Raw genomic sequence first — 22,715 nt, 5'->3', positions numbered from 1 at the left:
ATGACCCTGTAGAAGGTTCCACAGGGCACACACAGATACAGCTAATAACCCATTCTCGTTAAAAACACGCCAACTGCAGTAACCCAATTTAAAAACTACAACCCCTGATCCTAGTACCAGTACTGTGGTTTCAATGGCAAATATGGTTTGTGTGCTTGGATATGAAGAGCAAGTGAAGCATGACAAGCAATCAATTTAAAAGACTTAAAAACAGGAGGGTGCATCGCTTCATTTAGCACCTCCTCTCCTAGGTGTTAGGTAGTGGGTTAGGTGCCGGGGGGTCAGCTGACTGAGACTCAGACAGGTGGGTGGGCATCCGGAGAAAGGCAATTTTAAACAGAGGAGTGAACGTCCGGGCCGGCAGAACTGCCATGGTGCGTGTGGAGCAGGACGGAAGGAGTTAGTCAGGTGAGAGGTGTGCCAGGGAAGAGAAGAGCGTCTCGGCAAAGAGAGAGGGAGAGAGGCCGTTCATGAGGGGAAGCGAGGCTGGAGAGGTGGCCTCTGTGCCATGCTCAGAAGGTAAGACTGCTTGTAAGAGGAATGACGAGCAAGGATGCACATGCTTTAGATACATCACTTGGGTAGGAACCTGGAGAACAGACTGGGGTAGCTGTAAAACCAAGGCAGGAGACCATGTGAAGAAGATGCAGCCAGACCTGGTGACCCGCTGGGGACGAGGTCTATGAGAGGAGGCGAGGGGCGTCCTGATTTCTGACTTATGCAAATGAATGCACGGGGGGTGGGGGGCACCGGCCAGCAGTGGGGGCCGGGCTATGGCAGGGGAGCAGCCGAAGGGGGGGGTCGGGGAGGGCCGTGGGAGAGGCCGGGAACCTGAGGGGACTGAGCCCAGGAGCTCAGTTCAGGACACACTGACTGGGCGGCACCGGAAAGCAGAGGAGAGCTCGCTGGGCAACTGCACAGGTGCAACCCCTGGGCAGAAGGTACCACCGAGTTCAAGTTCCTTCTCTCTCTTTAAAAACCCAAGAGAGCAGGCGCCATCACCCAGGGAAATGACAGATGGGAAGAGAGGAGCATCCAGGATGCAGCCCTGGGGAGGCAAGTTCAGGTTAAAAATGCCCGATTCGGGCTTCCCTGGTGGCGCAGTGGTTGAGAGTCCGCCTGCCGATGCAGGGGACACGGGTTCGTGCCCCGGTTCGGGAAGATCCCACATGCCGCGGAGCGGCTGGGCCCGTGAGCCATGGCCGCTGAGCCTGCGCATCCGGAGCCTGTGCTCCGCAACGAGAGAGGCCACAACAGTGAGAGGCCCGCGTACCGCAAAAAATAAATAAATAAATAAATAAATAAAAATGCCCGATCCTATCAACACGTAAGGAACGTCAACGTTGTGCTAAAAACACAACTTTCGATTTCTGAAGAGAAACAAATAAAAGTGGAAAGTCGTTCCCTTCCCCATGGGGGCTCTGAGATAACTCACTGCCAGAAGGAAGCTCCCTGAAGATTAAGTCGCTTCTGTCTGCAATTACAACTTTCAGTATGTTGCTGAAAGGTTAACGAGATTTTCTTCATGTTCTGACGAAAACGGTTTCAGGAGAACACATGTTGCTGCCGCTACCAATCAGATAAAAGTACATTAAAAAAAAACCTTCCACAGACACCCCCTGGCCAGTCAGTATTTACGATTTTTACCTAACCATTTTAAAAGCAGAGTTAATATACTATTCATACTTTGCCAACGCTTAAACTTTTCACATTCTAACAAATATACCCCAAAAAGGCCTTTTGGAGATGCGTCCAGAGAGTCAGACCAGCTTCCCAGAGAGTGTCACCTCTAGGAAGAGCTGCAATCAGCTCACTCTCCTTTGCTCCCCTCACTGAATCCCCAACAGCAATCTTTCTTTCTCAGCAGAGGAACAGATTACTGCTGATATGTGAGAACACCCAAGAGAAAAATGAGGATGGAGAGGAGAGAGGGGAGAACGTTTTTCAAATACTGCTTTTCTGGCATTCAACCAAGTACAATTACATAGCATTCACAGAAGATGGAGTCAAGATAGTATAAACAAAATCTTCAATGAGGCCAATTACCCTAAAAGCTTTCCAAACTCTGTTTGAGATCACAGGCAAGCTGCTCTAGAACCCTGCGCCCCAGAATCTACAGTGGTCCAGCCAGGACCCCGCCTTGGCCAGGCTGGGGGGAAACACAGAGTCCCCTTCACTGCCCAGACTCTCTCCAGTGACAGAGGTCAGTGCCACTGACACTTTTCCTAGGATTACACTTTTCCTAGGACGTACTGAGACTCTGTTTTACGATCAAATCTATTTCCCAAGTTAGTAGCTGTTCCTCTACATGGGTTCTCTCAGAGACAGAGCATTCGTTTTGTGGAATTCATATGTGCTGCCTGTGCTGACTTCAAGTTCACCTTAATATCATTAAGGTTAGCGTAGCAGGGTAGTAATTAAAATGAAAATCACAAAAATGTTTGAAAAACGTGTAAGGAGATACTAATGACTTCATAAATAAGGTTAAGAATAAATGGCATTTAGGGCAAACCTAGTCTTGGCCTATAACCCAAAGTATGAAATAAATATCCATGACGTAAATAAATAACTGAATAAAGCAATAAATGAGAGAGAACAGACCTCTTCCATACAGAGGAATTCTAAATAATTTATGGAGGTGGAGCTTATTCCACTTAATGACTTCCCTCCAAAGAGTGTAGTATGGAAAAAGGTAAGAAAAGAGGAACTTTAGTGGAGAGAGCTAACAGTACCTCAGCCAGGTGGTCATGATCAGCATCAAAGTGTTAAGTCACGCTGACAGTCGATACCCTTGATATATGAGGAGAATGGCAACTTATAACTGCGGCCTTCCTCCCCCAAACCCATAACCTCGATCTAACCATGAGAAAAAACCTCAGACAACCCCAAATTGAAGGATGAACTCCTCAGAACTGCCACGGTTTCGAAAACAAGGGAAGTCTGACAAACTCTCACAACCAAGAGGGTCCTGAGACATGACAACTAAATGTGGTCTCCTGGATAAGAGAACATTAGGGAAAAACCAGGGAAATCCGAATAAAGTGTGGAGTTTAGTTCACCGTAATGTACACATGTTGGTTTCTTAGTTGTGACCCATGTACCACAGTAACATAAGGCATTAACACTGGGGTAAACTGTGTGAAGGGTAAGTGGGAATTCTCTGTACCATCTTTACAGCTTTTCCGTAAATCTAAATCTATGCTAAAGCAAAAGGCCTAATTTAAAAGTAGCAAGAGATTCTATGAGCTTTGAAGGTATTAAAATCTTCATTTTTTAAAAATCCCAACTGCACAGTAGAAGGTAAATGAACAGTAAGTACTTAGGTGACTGACTGAGCCATCACAGGACATCAGAGAATTCATTCATTAGACTCAGAGAGAATTCATTCATTAGACTCAGAGAGAACACCAGAAGCTACATTTTCAGAAAATGGACACAAAGGTTTTCTGGTTGCAGCATCCAATCTTCATCATCATCTTTACACAAAAGGCAAAAAACCTCAACAACGACAACAAAAAAAAACCCAAGAGGCTTGGAAGTCCAGCTAAGAGGAAAGGGACTAGGGATAAAATAAAAGCAAAACACTGGAATATTTGATATTGAGAAGATTAAAACATATAAATCAGGGTGGACCAAACTGTGAGTTTTGAAATCAATTCAGTAGTGGCAACCAGCATTTTTTTAACAAAAGAAAATGAAATAGAAAAGTTCCGTGGTTGTGACGGCTACACAACAATGTGAATGTACTTAATGCCACAGAACTGCACACTTAAAAGTGGCTACAATGGTAACTGTTATGTATATTTTGCCACAATTTTTAAAAAATGAAAATAGAAAATACAGTACACCACAGGCAGCAAAGGTAAGCGCTATTTTATAAATAAATAAATAAACACACGTGTACATATTCATACATCCACATATACTGCCTGTGGGTAATAAGTAATCATGATATAAAATGTGTCTTTCATCTGAGTCACTGTCCAAAAGTTTGAAAGCCACTGACTCAATTCCCCCTCACCTCTACATCCTCACTCTGGTCGTCTGTGTCAAAAGAGCACGAAGGAGACTTCCCTCATGGTGCGGTGGATAAGACTCCATGCTCCCGATGCAGGGGGCCCGGGTTCGATTCCTGGTCAGGGAACTAGATCCCACATGTACACTGCAACTAAGGAGCCCACGAGCCACAACTAAGACCCGGTGCAACCAAATAAATAATATTAAAGAAAAAAAAAGAGCGCGAAGGATAAAATCTACTTCACACCTTTAATTGTGACAGGAAATGGGTGAATAGAAACTAGTTCTAATTAATAAGAAAGAAGAGAAGTACACCTCTGAAAGAGGAAAACCAATGCAAAGGCACACAGGACAATGCCCCTGGAGATGCAGCCCTGCCTTCCTAGCTCCACACTCACCTCAACTGCCTACCCGCATCTTCCCGGGACAGGATGTGTCCCATCAAGCCTGAGATTCCTAGAACAACCAAGGAGAGCTCCTGACTGCCCTCTCGCTAGACCTTTCCCATCACCGTCATCGTCACCCCAGATGCTCCAGCCAAATCCGAGCAGCCCTCCATGGTTCCTCTTTCTCTCACTCTCCACAACTGAGTCAACCCAAATTCATCTCAGAACCTTCCACGTGCCTCTGTCCGCACCACCTTCAGCAGGCACCAGCGTCAGCATTTCTCAGCTCTTTTTGCTCCCAGACACTCAGATAGGATTGTGACAAACTTTGAAATCTGCCCCGTATATTTAAGTAATCCCAACATTCAAAATGCTGTACTACTGAATCACTTTGCTGTACAGCAGAAATTAACACACTGTAAGTCAACTATACTTCACTTAAAAAAAAAAAATACATGTAAGTCAAGGAGAAAAAAAAATTTTTTATGTTATACTATGAATTTGAATGTTTGCAAAGAATGCAATTTCTGGCCTATTATAAATATTGGCATTTTTAATAAAACTCACTTTTTAAAATATATTCAAAGGAATCTGAATACTATATAATGATATCCATCATTATTCATTTTAAAAAATATACGGATAGGCATTCCTGTATTGCTGGATATTCCCTCAAAGAATTTTAACCTAATATAGCTTTATGTTCAAAGCCTTTTTCAACAAAACTATGGGTATAAATTGAGATCTAGGGGTTTTTTAAATATCCTGTGACCACAGGGTCTAAGTGTCAAATTTTTTCTTCTGAATTATCATAATTTTTATTAGCACACAACTGATCTAACAAATTTTGATAGTTAATTAAACATAAGAGTTCAAATTTTATTGCAAATGCATCCTTTAATGAGATTTATGGAACTTTTTCCCCTCAATTGGTTTATATGACTATTACTGCTAGAATGAGACAGGGTTAATTAGCATCAATTTAATCTTATTTTCCTTGTCCCTTTTTTTTTTTTGTAATGTAAACACTGAGAAAGCTTGTTCACATAAATAGATGTGAATGGAAGGAGATTTGTTACAGCACTGACCCCATACGCTCTACACTCCCTCAGCATTTTATCCACAAATCACTTTTTGATGGTCTAACAACTGACAATTAGATTGGATTCTCCTTCAATATTATAGAGAGTAAAGATTTGAAAACCACCAAAGTTACTAATGAATTCATCATCTAGAATTAAATCACTTTCTCCTAACCAATACCAATACTTCAAATTGTCCCTCTGCCCAAGATGAAGCACAAAGCAGGATCGGGGCCCGGAGAGAGGTCTGCTTTTGTTTGGCAAAGTGGAGAAGTGAGACTGCGAAAGAAGAGGTGGAAAAGGAGAACTTGTGACCTCAGACAGATCAGTTTTAGGAGAATATGTGGATGCTGGGGATCTAGAAGCTGATTCTCTGAAAGTTATCCCCACGCCCAGGTACCACTTAGAGTCTTCAGGCACCTCCAAGGGACCAGATACCTCAGTCTGACAACAACTAACCAAGAGTGCCCCGCGACCAAAGCATTCCCTTAAAAAATGTAATTTACATCTTTTGATTTGCTGGCCCCTGCTTAAAATCTTTTAACAACTCATCCTACACTTAAAGAAATTAAAACCGAACCTCCTCACTATGGCTTCTAAGGTCCTAGCTCATCTCACTATCCTACGACACCACACTGGCCTTCTCCACGTCCCTGGATTGCCAGCAGGGCTTCCCACCACAGGCCCCTTGCACCTGCCATTCCCTCTGCTTGCCGCCTGGCTGCTCCCACACAGCCTCCAGACTTCAGCTCAAACGTCACCTCCAACCACCTAAGCATGCTATCCATCTCCTTATTCTCTACCACAGCAACTGAATTCTTGATAGTTCCTATTGCAAGCATAACTATTTTGTTTTGTTTACAGTAACGTCTGACTTCCCTACTACACGCAAACAGGTCTCGTTCAGTGTTTTACGTCCAGCACCCAGCACACTGCCTGATGCTCAACAGATGTCCGTAAACAGGATGGTGTATGCATGCCATGGGAAAGTGAAGTTGGGGGGGGCATGTTTTAACAGCTTTCTGTGCAACCTTATTTTAAAACAAAGCCATATTCATTATTAGAGAGTATAGATACCCCAAATGCCAAAGAGAAAGGTATATCACAGATAATGTTAAATACACAAACACAGACATATCCCAAGACTTCAGACAGCATCCAAAGTGGGCAGAGAAACTTAGCGTGGATTTGCTCCCATTTTTTTCCTTACCTCTGTTCTCGAGACTGTTCCTCCATATCGTCTTCAGAATCACCCTATTGAGAGAGAACAGGCTTTAACAGTTGTTTCAAAGAAACACAAAATTTACCAAAACACAAAAAGTTCTTCAAATCCCACAGGGGTGGTGAGCTTGTCTATAACAGTGCCTGGTAAACAGCAGGCACTCAATAAATACTTTTTGAAAAAAACAATGACACTAGAATGGCACCACTGAAAGCCAGAAACTCCCAAGTGATCCCTTAGATGTTCACTGTAAGTAAACATCCTACCTGTTTAAAATCGCCACCGAAACACAGTCTCAAAATTGGTTTGACATCACTCCTCTCTCCAAGAGCCTTTTTTTGGTGTTTACGGTTAATCGCACAAGATAAAATTTAACGATAATTAAAATCCCCAAACATCAAGAATGCCCTAAATGAGCACCTGATAGATTTTGACTTAGAAGTGGCATAAATATCTCACTCAAATGCACTTCCAAAATCTTCTCTGAGACCTACCATGCCACACTGTGACCAGAAGCCAAATACCAGGTGGTTAAAAAGAGGTGTTTGCAACAGAAGCAAAAGGGCCGATCCAATTAAATGCCGCCTCGGCGCTTGCCCGGCACCCGTGCTCTTGGCACGGCTCTATCCTCTCCCGAAGCTGCACCGCTGGCTGCGGAAACACCCACCCTTCCTGTGCCTCCAGCGCCCCCATCCCGAGGCTCTCCTGGTCGCCCTGACCCCCATCCTCCTGGGCCCAGACCCCGCTTCACTAACACCCTCTGACTGTTAACCCACTCTTGGAGCCACAGGGCCCCAATCCCCATCTGCAGCCCCAGCTTCTCACACCATCACACATGGAGATAAACACCAACCTTCCCACAGGAGCCAAGGCTCAGGCAGGTTAGGTCAGACCCCACAGTACGTGCAGGACCACTTAACCCACAGCTGCGGCCCCACCGCCAAACACCTCCAGGCTCTACACACTGTCTCCCCAGAAACAACGACACCAGACTTCTCAACTTCCCTGCCAAGGGAAGGGCCCCCTTGTGTCAAAGAGGCCATCACACTCCCTGCCCCTGGGCAAACCTGAGGGTCGTCCTACACTGCTCTCCTGCTGTCACCTCCAAGCATGAAGATCTACCCACTCATCAGAAATACAGCTCAGACCTGTCCTTCTCCATCCCTCCTGCCAGCAAATCGGCCCAAGCCATCAGCACCCCGGGCCTGCACTACCACTGTTGACGGGCTTTTCACTCTGTTTAAGACTGCCGCCTTTCCAGGAGGTGGAGAACAGGGAACCCTCATCCACTGCTGGCAGGAATGTAAACTGGTGCAGCCACGGTGGAAAACAGTACAGAGGTTTCTCAAAAAACTAAAAATAGAGCTACCATATGACCTAGCAATTCCACTCCTGGGTATATATCTGAAAAAAAAACAAGAACACTAAATCGAAAAGATACATGCGCCCCAATGGTCACAGCAGCACTATTCCCAGTAGCCAAGATACGGACGCAGCCCAAGTGCCCATCAACAGATGAGCTGATAACGAAGATGTGATATACACACACACACACACACACACACACACACACACACACACACTGGACTACTGCTCAGCCATAAAAAGAATGAAATTTTGCCATTTGCAGCAACATGGATAGACCTGGAGGGTATTATTCTTAATGAAAGAAATCAGACAGAGAAAAACAAATACTATATTATATCACTTACATGTGGAATCTAAAAAAATACACCGAACTAGTGAATGAAACAAAAAAGAAACAGACTTACCGATATAGAGAACGAGTAGTCACCAGGGGGAGAGGCGAGATAGGGGTAGGGGACTAAGAGACACAAACTACTGTGTATAAAATAAATAAGCTACAAAGATATACTGCACAGCACAGGGAATATAGCCAATATTTTATAATAACTATAAGTGGAGGTAACCTTTAAAAATTGTGAATCACTATGTTGTATGCCCAAAATTTATCTAATATTGTACATCAATTACATCCCAATTAAAAAAAATTTTTTTTTTAAAGATTGCTGCCTTCAACCCAGCCTGTGTGCCACTGTGAGACCAATCTTTTTCAACATCAGTCGTTACTTACGGACCCAGCAGTCAAGGTCACCGTGTTAATCTCTGCTCAAGAACCAACCTCCAAGCTCCTGAACCTGGAATTGAGCAACCGTCACTTGACCTTGAGACACCCATCCCAATCTCTACAGCCACACTTCAGCAGGGCTCTGGCTCCCATTCAAAGCATAAAACACACCTCCCCTGTGAGGCTCTGGGCTAATGCAGGTCTCTAAGCGGCCACTCCCTCCCCAAAGCCTTAACAGACCCTCCAATACACACTGCTCCTCTCTCCCTCCTCTCCGTTCCTACATTTCAGCACTTGGATCCAGCGTTATCTCCCCAACCCCAACAACACCGAGCTCTCAAAGGGCGGGGACCAAACCCCGTAATTTCTCCCCACTCCCTCTTGGCAGTCCCTCCGGACCTTGCTAGCTATTCTAATTCTCTCACAGCTTTCAGGGGCTGGCTCAAATACCAAATACAGGCCTCCTCAAAGAGACCTACCTTGACCTCTTGAAGTAAAACTCCCATCACCCACATCTTCCTCCAATCTGCCACCATATAGCATTGATGCCCTTCTAACAAACTGCGTAACTTATCGCTTAGTCTATTTCTTACTTATTATCTATATGCCTCCACTAAACTGCCAGCTCCACAAGGGCAGAGATTTTCTTTTTTGGTTCCCATGACATCCCCAGTGCTTAAAACAGTGCTCAGCCCACAGTACATGCTCCATAAACGTCTGCCGGGCTAAGCACAGTCTAGGTGTTTCGTAAACACTAGTGGGTATCGCCCCACACCTGTGACATGGCTATCATCAAAAAGACAAAAGATAACAAAGGTCGGTAAGGATGTGGAGAAAAGGCAGCCCTCATGCACTGCTGGTGGGATTGTAATCTGGGGCAGCCACTATAGCAAACAGTACAGAGGTTCCTCAAAAAATTAAAAATAGAACTACCATATGACCCAGCAATTCCACCTCTGGGTATTTATCCAAAGAAACCTGAAACACTAACTTGAAAAGATACATATACACCTATGTTCACTGCAGCATTATTTATAATAGCCAACACACAGAAGCAACCTAAGTGTCCACTGATAGATGAATGGATAAAGAAGACGTGATATGTATGTACACTGGAATATTACTCAGCTATAAAAAAGAATGAAATCTTGCCATCTGTGACAACATGAATAGACTCGGAGGGCATTATGCTAAGTGAAATAATTCACACAGAGAAAGACAAATACCATATGACCTCACTTACTTGTGGAATCTTAAACAAAACAAAACAGAACACCAAGTCCACAGATACAGAGAACAGATTGGTAGTCCCCAGAGGCAGAGGTGGGGAGTGGGCAAAATGGATGAAGGGTGTCAGAATGTACCAACTTCCATTTATAAAATAACTAAGGCATGGGGGATGTAATATGCAGCATAGTGACTACAGTTAATAATACTGTACTGCATTATTTGAAATTTGCTATGAGAGTAGATCTTTTTTTTTTTTTTTGAGAGTAAATCTTAAAAGTTCTCATCACTAGAAAAAAAAATTTTTGTAACTCTGTATGGTAATGGATCTTAACTAGACTTATTGTGGTGATTATTTTGCAAAGCTCCAAATATAGAATTATTATGCTGTACACCTGAAATTAATATAATACTTTATGTGAATAATAGCTCAATAAAAATTTTTCCAATAAAAAAATGTTAAATACCAGTAGATATAACTTTTTACGCGGGCCTCTCACTGCTGTGGCCTCTCCCGCTGCGGAGCACAGGCTCCGGACGCGCAGGCTCAGCGGCCATGGCTCACAGGCCCAGCCGCCCCGCGGCATGTGGGATCTTCCCGGACCGGGGCACGAACCCGTGTCCCCTACATCGGCAGGCGGACTCTCAACCACTGCGTCACCAGGGAAGCCCAGATAAAACTATTTTTAAAACTTCATTTGGACTTCTCTGGCGGTGCAGTGGTTAAGAATCCGCCTGCCGATGCAGGGGACACAGGTTCGAGCCCTGGTCTGGGAAGATCCCTCATGCTGCGGAGCAACTAAACTCATGTTCCACAACTACTGAAGCCCGCGCGCCTAGAGCCCGTGCTCTGCAACAAGAGAAGCCACCGCAATGAGAAGCCCATGCACTGCAGTGAACAGTAGCCCCCTCTCGCCACAACTAGAGAAAGCCCGCGCGCAGCAACAAAGACCCAGTGCAGCCAAAAATAAATAAATTAATTAATTAAAAACAAAAGTTTCATTAAGCAAACCTTCCTAATTCAAAACATAACATGAAATTACTTCTCTCAGACACAGGCACCTTATCACCACCATACTACTTTCCTGGTCAGACTGTGCTAAAACTCATACAGTAGCAAAGTGGCCAAAAGCTTGGGCTCTGGAGCTAAACTCCTCTTGGGTTCAAATCCCACCACTGCCGTGCGTGTTCTTATCGCCTTGGGCAAGTTACTTACCCTCTGTGTGCCTCAATTTCCTCATCTGAAATCAGCTCACAATACTTCATAGCTTTCAGGATCTTAATATGAATTAAGACTCGTAAAGGGCTAAACAATGCCAGTAGTATTCAACCCATGTTGGTTATTATTTTTCTATGTTAATAGTGGAATTTGATTCAACCAAAAAGAAATTTCTATGACAAAAAGATTTCCAAATGCTAGTCAATGCTTCCCAGCCTGGGGCGAGAGACTATTACCTCACAGGGTACCTGAGATACTCATTGTGCCACTTCCTGGTTCACTTTCTACCAATTTCTGATATCTACACGCTCAGGCTTAAGTGAGCAAAATAAACAAGATGCGGGATTTTTCAAGGCAGAAACATTCTTATTCATCACTGTACCGCAGGGGCCTATCGGGGTCAGGCTCGGGCCAGCTGTTTGCTCGATGGACTAACAAGGCCAGGATCGCACAGCCTCACCATCCCATCCCAGACCAACATGCTTCTGCATCAGGAAACAGCTCCTACTCGGCACCAATGTCCACGTCCCAAACCCAACCACGGCCCTTAGGGGTGAGGCTTCTCACCCCAGTAAAGTCTGAATGGACTAAATGAACAAACTGTAGATTGCCCTTCTTGCTCCTAGAACTGATACAGAAATGTGATTATTAAACAGTAATAGGAACTCGACGCCTAAGGCATTCCACCTGCCATCTTCAGGAGTGGCTAACTTCATGAATAGGGGAACTGTTCAAGACACTCAGCACGGCCTCTCCTCCACCAGGAAGAACCCCTGAAGGCCTACTGCACGCACAACATCGTGGCCACAATGGGGCACCCAAGCGTAGATGCCCAAACCCTCTTAAGGGGAGCCCAGTTAGGGCAACAAGGCACATACAAGACAAAGGAAAAAATCCAGACACTAGAGAAACTCAAAGGGGAGGAGAAATGGAGACAGTGCCACGGCCAAGCTAGGGGTCAGGAAGGACTGATCTCGGACAAACGGCAGGGCAATCGCATTCGTGCTTTCATTCAACAGATCCATGTTGGGCCTGCACGGTCAAGGGGCAGGCGAGTGTCCCAGAAGACTGAGCGGGGCTGCAGACAAGGTCACACTGCAAAAGGCCCCGAGGGCCACAGGGGGTCATGGAAGTTTCTGACCTTGAAGGCGGAGTAAGAAGGTGCACAAAGCAGTACCTTGCACACAGGCAATCACTTCTTGACAGTAAAACATTTGACGAAAACATTTGTTTGGCTTCTATAACATCACCACTCTGGAGTCAGTGCGGTGAAGCATGAATGAAGTAGAGTCAGAGAAGAAAAATCCTGTAAATCTAAGAATAAAATTACATGTTTTTTTCTTCCTTCTCATTATCACCATGGATCAAGTTTTAATGTTCTTAGACCAAAATATTTTACAACATAAAAGAGTGTATAACAAAAAGATATGAATAATGTAACTTATCTATGCAACTGCTGGGCACATGATAGTACTGAGTTATCTGCACTAGTTCAGCCCCTTCAAAGCAGAAAAGCTGTTCCACGCTCTCCAGTGACCAAATCTAGGGGTCAGATGAGATACTGCCAAAAAAACAGGTAACCTATATTATGCGCTTACTAAATTCAAGGCACTCAATCCTCACAAAATTCTCTGAGATTGGCACCACTATTAACCCCATTTTGCAGATGAAGAAACCTAGGACAGAGAGGTGGAAAGCGATGGAGCCCTGAGTCAAATCCTGGAAGCCCAGCCAGAGGGATTTATAAGGCTGGCAGTTTATAACAATTCAATTATTATATCTGGTTTTACTAATGGTGCATTATTCAAGTTCTTGGTCACTTAAGAGACCCATTAAAAAAAGAAAAAGAGGGCTTCCCTGGTGGCGCAGTGGTTGAGAGTCCACCTGCCGATGCAGGGGACACGGGTTCGTGCCCCGGTCCGGGAAGATCCCGCGTGCCGCGGAGCGGCTAGGCCCGTGAGCCATGGCCGCCGAGCTTGCGCGTCCAGAGCCTGTGCTCCGCAACGGGAGAGGCCACAACAGTGAGAGGCCCGCGTACCGCAAAAGAAAAAAAAAAAAAAAAAAAGAAAAGAAAAAGGCCCAATCTATAGAAAACATGTCCAAAATAGATAACTGTATAAATGTTAGTATTCAATTTTTTAATGCCACATCTTCGGACGCTCCTGTTTCACTGATCATTGACAAATCTTCACTTCTGAAGCCATCTATTAAGTCTTCCTGAAAGGAACCCAACTTACAAAGTAGGCAGAAAACCCGCAAATTTACATAACACCTATAAATATTCTCTTTTCAACAGACTCCCTGACACACATGAGGGAACTTTTTCTGAAAAAATTCAAAATACTTTGAAAAGAATTCCCTAAAAATAACTCTCTTCAGAACTCTCTGCAGTTTACACACACACACACACACACACACACACACACACACACGTGCAGTTTAGATAGATATGCAGCTTAGATAAATATAGACAGACAGACCCATATCTATCCTCACCCCCCACCGAGGTACATGTAGGGTAAAACAGTCTCTAAAAAATACACATATAGATGGAGTATTTAGAAAATGATTTTGAATATCAGTTTCACTTTCATTATAGCTTCGATTAAATGAGCTTAGTTATAAATGCTTCTATAGTGAGTATTCCAGAGAACAGCTTCTAAAATTCTAACGTTGTTTACCAAAACAAACTGTATTATACATATAAACAAAACCAGAAATTAAGATTTACATCAGATCACTTTTGAGCCTATAAGTAAAATCATTCATCATATCAGGGGCTTTGACATTTCCATCTCTGAGCACAGAGACTGAGCCTTCGACTAATGCTGTAACAAATGAAAGTCTATCATTTCCTTTCCTTTCAGTCTGGGTTGGCTTCCTACACTAACCAGGAAGAGGTAGAGGGTACAATTGAGTAAAAATGCAAAAATGTATAGATATACACCAGTGCTTCTCAACCGGGGCAGTTCTGCTCCCCAGGGACATCTGGCAAGGTCTGGAGACATTTTTAGCTGTCACAACTTGCGGGGAGGGAGGAGTGACTGCCACTGGCATCTAGCGGGTAAGAGGCAGAGATGCTCCCAGGACAGCCCCCCACAAGAAAGAATTCTCCAGCCCCAAAATGTCACTAACATCTCTGCTGAAAACTCTGATATACACAAATATGACTATACGGCATCTGTGAAAAGTCAATATGCCAAATGTTCAGCATGGTTCTCTCAGCAGGAGTTGAGTGATTTCTATTTCGTTCTTTTCATCTTTCTGCATTTTTGTAACACTACACATCTGCCCTTTACAATCAGGGGGAAGAAATCTATTTAGGAATAAACTTTTAAGAGAAGGACGGACTATCCGCTCCCCATCCTGATGGGGCTTTTCCTCCAAGGACTGGTCCCTTCCAGCCTGCTGGCCTTCAGGGAAGGTCCAGTGCATTTTTCTTCTAAAAAGATCACCTCTCCACCTTGAAGCTGTTATTCGTTAGCCCTGGTTAAGATGAATATTCCAAATATCTCAAAACCAGCCCTCTAAATGCTCCACATACGAGGAAGAACACTGAAACGTAAAACTGCACAGCCTCGCCAGTGAAGTGATAGCTACACATCCTGTTTTCTAAACAGCCACAAGAGACAACACAGAATTAAGTGCTGCCACCAATGTGAGAAGTAATGAACATCTTAAAAGTTACTGGCACACGATCTGAGTAGTCCCTTACAATTCAAACCACCCCCCACCCACCCAAAACATGCATTTGGGGTCACTACTGTCGCTGATGAGAAACAGTCAACAACATTATATTTAAATGTGTACATCTGCAGTCAATGAGAAATTCTCCTTAAAGTTAACTCTTAAACACAAAGGCTTTGCAGTACTCTACTGAAGCGGTAAATCTGAGGATGCCAGATTCCCAACAAATCATTAGTAATGATTTTTCCACATGCAATCATTACATCACACGGGGGGGGGGATACGAAACCTGAAATTCAAGTTATTAACAAGAGGGTGTATTCTAACACAAATTAAAGGCACTTGGACAAAACCCAAGATTACAATCCTTTAAAGTCACATCTTCATCCCAAAGCTACTTAACGCTAACGGCAAAGGACCACTCTCTAACATTTCTGAAATCAATATTCCATCCTCCCGTGGTCCTCAGGCACACAGGACGGCTCACGCAGAGATCAGGCACGGGTCCCTCGCCCACCCCGGACCACAGGCGGCCGAGGGGCCCGCCCTTCCCCTCTGCACCGCCGCCGCCGGCAGCGGCCCTGCTGAGGTGGCCTCGGCTCCCACCTCCTGAACTTGGGGCCGGCGTGACTCACGCCCTGTCACATGGCACGGGAGGAGGCCGGGCAGGCCACCGTGGCCAGGTGTTCAGGCTGGGCCCGACCGTTTATTTGCCTTGCAAAGTGGCCCGAGCGCCGGTGCCGCCGTGGGGGCCGGCGGCCTCCGGGCCTCTCCTCCCTTGCACCCGCGCAGCCGCCCCGTCACCTGCCCGTCCTCACCTGAGTGGGCAGCAGGAGTTCCCCTTCCTCCGCCTGCCACAGCTCCACCACGTTCGGCAAGGGCTCGATCGCTGCACCAACACCAAAAAACACACCGCGTTTTTAATGCACGGAAAAAAAACGCTTCCTGTTTCCCGACTGTCCCCCCGTGCACCCGCCTCACCAAAACAAGCCTCCCTTCCCTTCTAGAAGCGGAGGCCACCCGAGGAGCGAGCCGAAGATCGGAACACAATGGACGGGGTGCGAGCCGGTGGCCCCTCAGACGTGCGGGCTCGGGGGCTCTAGCGCTGGGGGGACGGAGAGGAGAGGCCACCCCGCGGGACCCTGCGCTCCGCATCCCGCAGCAGCTGAGACGGGCGTGTGCGGGACACGGCCCGGGCGGCCAGGGAACAAAGCTGCAGGAAGCCGGGCCGCGGCGGGGCCCCAGCGCGCGCCACACAAAGCGGGGGCTGCGCCCAGGGCGCCCGGGGCCCGCGCACAAAGGCTCCGAGGCGCGCGCGGCTAGCGGTCCGCGCCGCGGTCCCCGAGCCCCGCGACTTCCCAGCTTTCTGTTGGCGGGGGGCGGAGGGTGCCGGAGGGGACGCCGCGGTGAGCAATGGGTACCAGCCCGGAATTGCAACCGCTTTCCTTCCTCCTTTCCCGTTCCTCCCCTCGCCCTCTCATAGCTTTCAGCAGTTCCCCCAAAAGCAAGGGGGGGCGGGGTGGAGAGAGAAGCCAGCGGAGCGGCGCCAGGCTGACCTTGTCCCTGAGCCCCTCCCGGGCGACAGCAGGGCAGGAGAACCTGGAAGACGCCCAGCAGGAGGTTCACGGCCGCGGCGGTGAGGCAGTAGCAGCCCGGCTGCGGGCGTCGGAGCCCCGCCATGCTGCTGCTCGCGCTCCTCTGCGCTGCTCGCCGCGCTTGCCTCTCGCTAGCTGGCGCCCCGGCCTCCTCGCCCCGGGCCCGCCCCCGCGCCGCCTGCCCCGCCCCTCCCCGCGCCGCGTCGCCTCCGCCCCCGCCGCCGCCGCCGCCGCCGCCGCAGCTGCTGCAGGCCAGCCTCGGGCGCGCCGCTTGCTCCGCGCGTGTGCGCCACAGATAGGGAGGGACGGAGCGCGGCGGGGCGCGGGGAACGTGGACAATGCGAAGGCCGCAGCCGCCGCCCCGCCCGGCTCGGAGCACATGGCTGCGGGCCCTCCCCGCGGCGCCCTGCGGCTACGCCCCCACGAGGCTGCGGGGCCCGGGCACGTTCCGCGGGCGTGACAGGGGCGCCGAGAGCTGGCGGGAGGGGCTCCCGGGCCACTATCGCCAAGAACTTTGGGGTGGTTTCCGCTTTGTTTGGGCACGCTGGCCACGATCGGGTTATTACCCACAGGGGCAGGGGCGGCGGTGGGAGGTGGAAATGAGGAGTCGCCCAGCAAGAGGCCCCAGACAGGGTATTAGTGGAAATGATGCAGTGGTTGTCAGGAAAGGCGAGTGCTGCCACATGGCTACTGCCAGTTCTGCAGCGAGGATATCCGGTGGCTGCAAAGTCTGTAATTTAGAATTAAAAAGAGCTCTCCCAAGACGCGAGAGGCTGACCTCAGCGCCGCGTGGCGGTGGTGGGCCCGGCAACTTCTGTGGAGACGGTCCAGTTTGTGACAGGTGGGGAAGCCTCTTCCTAGGGGGTTTAGAGCTTTAAAGACCCTGCACACACTCCTTTCGGATTCCTATTGCAAAATTTAGTCAGCCTCTTCTGAAACCTGGTTGGGGTCAAGGATGTGGTGAGTTGCTATCTCTGACATTCACGGGGTAATATAAGTGATACTTGGAAATACATTTTTTGATGCCTATAACTAAAAAGTACGTCTAAGATCTGAGATCTCTTTTAAGTTAATATCATGCTTTTACCAGTGGTATCAGGAGCAAGGTTTTTTAAGGGATCTATTTGCGCGACCTGGAAGTACTGGCAATCTTAAGATATTTTTAATTTGCTGCTTCCAGAGTAGCTTGTATGAAATTCAGAGAATACGAGCCATGTAGAATGAAGAGGGGAAGTGACCGTGGCACACCTGTCTGCTTACATTGATCCTCTATTTAATTGCTTCTGGTGCCTTAGAGTCTAGACAATGGCAAAGCAGTGGTCGAATAGCAGGGCAGATGCGGAGAAGGACTAAATCAATTATGGATCCTCTCTTTCCCAAGGACATAATACAGTACTGTGAACCCAATCTCACACTGTCTGGGCATAACTCTAAACAAGGTTAAATAGCCTAATTGCTTGGCCAGAACTAAACATTTAAGAAGATTAGTACAAATATAAAACCTCGATGTGAAAAAAAGGGCACTTTGCATTATCCACTCTCCAGTATTCTCTCTGTCCCTTGCCTTTTTTTCTGTGTTGCCTGCCAGCATCTACCTTTCCTTAGCAAGGATCTCCAGTCCCATCCCAAAGCGTCCCTTCTTTTTTCTCTTAGTTTCACTTCTCTAGGTTTGCATTTGCCCCTTGGGCTCTGAAGGTCTTTCTTCTACTGTGTTAAGGGGGCCTTCTATGACAAGAATACTTGCCCAGCCCACTTCGGCAGTAACTGCACTTTCAAAGTTTGTTTCTACATGAAAGTTCTCTCATTGGCCTATTTATTTACAATACGTATTTTTAAGTCCACTTATGACCATACTACTTAGAAAGGAAAGCAAGCAAACATCAACAGCCTAACAGGTTTTATTCAACAGGTTTCATAAACAGACACAACCCAAAACTTTACTAATTTTTAAATTATTTTACTTTTTAGTAAAAGTCTTTCTCACACCAACCAGTATCTCAGAATCCATGGAAATGGCTTAAAAGATAGAAGAAAACTGCTATGGACCATATATAAACACAGCTCTATTTTATCTTCTACTGAAGCTTTTTAAAGGCCAGCTTAATTTTTCAAGTTGCAGTCTTGTGAACTTTACAAAGTTGGTAATGCTATTTGACTGTTGTTCAAAAAGCCAGAAACATGTATCTGCAGTGCCATGAGGTTGGAGAGGGATACAGGATTACACAGCTGTCTTCTTAGATAAATCTGACCTACTTAGCCTTCTCTGGAGGTATTTTTCATGCTGACTCATGAACAACAGGAAAGTTATGGCCCATTAACTAGCATCCATGTTTTGAAGTAAATTTGTTCTCCAAAGAAGAGTCTGTGTCATTTGTGCTATATTTCCATTATTCCCCTGTGGATAATAGGTATTCTATTAGAGCTGGAAAAACCTTGGCTATTACATAATAGCCTAACTGCCTCATTTTACAGAAGCAACTGAAGCCCAGAAAGGATGAGAAGTATCCAAGTTATAGTGGCAGAGTTATGGAGAAGTATGTATGAAATAACGTTAACTGGAAGAAAATTAATGTAAACATGAATTAACTCAATACGCAAATTATATACAGAAGATTAAAGGGTGGAAGAGACACAGGAGATATTTTACTAGAGTATATCAATTTTAAATTAGATGCGTGTAATTTTTTTTAAACCACTCCTAAAATCAACTAAATCTATACTTATTTTTTTTTTTTTTGCGTTAAGCGGGCCTCTCACTGTCGTGGCCTCTCTCGTTGTGGAGCACAGGTTCCGGACGTGCTGGCTCAGCGGCCATGGCTTATGGGCCTAGCCGCTCCGCGGCATGTGGGATCTTCCCGGACCGGGGCACGAACCCGTGTCCCCTGCATCGGCAGGTGGACTCTCAACCACTGCGCCACCAGCGAAGCCCTCTATACTTATTTTATACATGCAAGATATTGACCATGCTTTTGACTTACTTTACCCTTGTTCTTTTTTTCTTAATGAGTACAGATGAAAACCAAGCAAGTTTATAAATGTGAGTTATAGCTCGACACATCCCACGTAAAGTTGACGGGGAAGGGTCAAGCCCAAATCACTTATATCTAATCCAGAGAAGATTCAACACACCAGGTCACAAGGTGGTTGTAAAGATTAAATGAGAAACTGTAGGGTAAGCATCCAGGATAGGGGCTCAATAAATGCTAGTAATGGTATTACCCTGTGTTCACGTTGTGGGGACGTGCCAGACTATCATGAGTACGGTAAATTTGACACTGATGTTCAGTTACTTGAATTACCTATTCATTGCCATTCACTGTCATCTCTTATCACTCAGACATGCTGGAAATGGGAATGATTAATGAAAATGTACATGTAACAGCTGTTTTCTAGCTCACCTATTCATACATTTCAGGCCTCACCCCAGTAGAGACAACAAAACTAAGTCTTTTATCAAATCATCACCACCATCATTGCTGGGATGCAAGCCTCATCCTTGCCTGGGAGGAAATGCCCAGAAGGGATGGTTTTTGAGCTTGGCAGAAACCTAGGGATTATGGTCAGGTACTCTTGAGATGCAAACCTCCCCCTTGACTCAAGAGGACCCTTCTTACTCTTTCTTCCATTTCATCTCATCTCAGGAAGCATCAATTAAGTATTCACACCTTTCTTAAACTACTCTGTTGTGGTTTTTTGTTTGGTTGGGTTTTTGTTTTTGTTTTTGGCCGAGCCATGTGGCATGGGAGATCTTAGTTCCCTGACCAGGGATGGACCCCTTCCCCCCTGCAATGGAAGCACGAAGTCTTAACCACCGGACTGCCTGGGAAGTCCTATTCTGTTGTGTTAATCCATTGTCCTTTTCTGCTGTGGGAACATCAAGCAATATGAACAGTATTCATAGTTAAAAATCGTCATCTTTCTTCATGTTTTTTTAAACTCATAAAACTGTACAATAAAAAGGGTAAATTTTACTGAATAAAAGTTAATTAAATTGATTACATTTATTAGATAGCTTTTTAAAAAATTAAAGACAGAATTTTTAAAGAGAGGCTAGAATGTGATTTACACAGGACGCCTCAAGTGTGGTCCTGCTACACGTTTAATTATGATTAAATGAATGATACATGAGTGGAAAAAAAAATAGTCGCCTTCCCAGCCTCCTTTGCAACTTGGCATGACTATTTGGCCGACTTCTGGTCATTGTGATGTAAGCAGACTTCTACTGGCATGGCTTCAAGGAAAGCTACTGTTTTCCTGATGAAGACGAATAGACTCAGCTAGTACAAGAGTTTTGCACCGTGTTCCTCTTCCTGATGGAATATAGATGTGATGCCCAGAGGTTTGGCAGCCTTCAGACAAGCCTGAGGACACAAACTACCCACCGAGGATGGTGCACTAGAAAGGCAGAAGTCTTGATCCTAGAGGAATTATAGAATTGCTAGATTGTCTACCTTTTAACATCTTGTTTTGTAAGCAAAAGTAACCCCTTCTTATTGTGGTCAAGTTTTCTGTTACTCCCTGTCAAAAACAATCGCAAGTGAGAGAAAGAAAAAACTTCACCAATACAAAAATGAAAGTGAGCCATAATCATTAACAATAACCAGTCTCAAAGATATTAACAGAATGCTCATATAACAAGAGGAAATAGCAAGTAATACTTGGTTTGTTTTACAAGTGCAAATTAAAAGACCTATCATGTATCATTTTATATCAACTAAATTAGCTAAATGAATAAAAGCAACAAAAGTAAATACTGATTAGAGGGCTGCAGAGAAAGTGTTTAGCACTTAGTAATCTAGTTTATTCTCCAGAAGACAGTCTACTCTCCCCAGGGCCATCACTGTAAGTGTGTGTCGATGGAGCTCCCGTCAAGTGCAGCAGAAACAACTCTTTCTACCATCTTCACCTGTCCTTACCTCCTCAATCTGCTTTGCAGCTGCTTCCTCCTATGCCCAACCTTTGAAAGTAAGAGGACCCCAGGGCTTGGTCCTGGATATTCTCTCTCTCTCTCTCTCTCTCTCTCTCTCTCTCTCTCTCTCTCGATGAATTCATCCAGCCCTGTATATTTAAATATTATCTATAAGCCGACGAGTCTCAGGTTTAGAATTTTGGCCCGAACCTAAAGTTCCACACTCATATATCCATCCAACTGCCTGCTTGCCATCCCCACTTGAATGGCTAATAAGCATCTCAGACATAACATGTCCAAACTCTTTATTGTACCCATCCAAACCTGTTAAATCCCCACTCTCCCTAACCTCCAGTCCATGGCAGCACCATCTACCCAGTTGCTCGAGCCAAAAGCCAAGGAGTCATATTTAATTCCTCTTTCCTTTACAGCCTTTAAATCTCTCAGCAAGTCCTGAGGCACTCAGCTCCAGAGTATTTCCCTTACCTCACCTTTCTTTCTCCACCACCACCCTGCTAGCGCCCCATCGCTCATGTAGACTTCTCCAATTGCCCTCTACTGGTCTCTCTGCTTCCACCCTCATCACTTATATATATGTCGGCTGTGCAATGGCCAAAATGACCTTTTTAACATAGAATTCATATTATGTATTAATATGAAACCCTCTGGTGGTTTCCCATACAATTAGAATACAATCCAAACTCCTATCCTCGTCCTGCAGGGAGCTGCGCGATCTGGCCCTGCTCACCTTTCTGACCTCATCTTCCACAGCTTTCCGCTTGATAACTGCTCTTCAGCCCGGGGGCCTTTGTGTCCACCGAGCTCACCAGGCTTGACCACCCTCCGCCCTGCCCCACCTCAGGACGTTTGCACTTGCTGTTTTCTCTTCCTGGAAAGCTTTCTGTCCTGATGCGCACACATCTGGCTCCCTCTCATCACGTACACTGGGCTGCCATGTATGCTCATGCCTGGAGCACCCGAGAAGCAGGGCCTGAAATCCAGCCCTGATGCACCAAGCTGGCCCTGGCTCCAGGCTGCCTACAGTGAGAGGAGCTGCCTTCTGATTCCACAAGGGCACTGACAGGCCAGACCACATGCCCGTGAAGCTGCATCCTCCCAGAGGGGGCAGCTTTTTCTAATCAAAATATTCTTTCTTTTTTTAAAATTGAAGCATAGTTGATTTACAATGTTGTGTTAATTTCTGCTGTACAGCAAAGTGACTCAGTTATACATATATACACATTTTTTTCATATTCTTTTCCATTATGGTTTACCACAGGAT

The 22,715-nt window shown here is 45.8% G+C and overlaps 1 protein-coding gene across 4 annotated transcripts in view; it reads right to left on the bottom strand.

Annotated features, from left to right (window-relative positions):
• TMEM131L (transmembrane 131 like) overlaps positions 1-16,609 on the bottom strand; it is a 159,751-nt gene extending 143,142 nt beyond the window's left edge. For 3 of the 4 annotated variants that reach the window (XM_029235129.1, XM_029235132.1, XM_029235130.1), the window contains exons 1-3: positions 16,486-16,609; positions 15,748-15,818; positions 6,696-6,739 (exon numbers count right to left, since the gene is read on the bottom strand). In XM_029235129.1, coding sequence (XP_029090962.1) covers positions 6,696-6,739; positions 15,748-15,818; positions 16,486-16,609 — 239 coding nt within the window. Of the gene's footprint in view, positions 1-6,695; positions 6,740-15,747; positions 15,819-15,910; positions 15,992-16,485 lie in introns of those variants that run through there. The other variant, XM_029235131.1, reaches the window with a different exon arrangement.
• Positions 16,610-22,715: the final 6,106 nt, after the last annotated feature.

This window comes from Monodon monoceros, unplaced genomic scaffold, assembly GCF_005190385.1.
Source record: "Monodon monoceros isolate NGI ecotype Baffin Bay Population unplaced genomic scaffold, NGI_Narwhal_1 Super_Scaffold_20, whole genome shotgun sequence".
Lineage (NCBI taxonomy): Eukaryota > Metazoa > Chordata > Mammalia > Artiodactyla > Monodontidae > Monodon > Monodon monoceros.
This window is presented reverse-complemented; position numbering and strand designations above follow the sequence as displayed.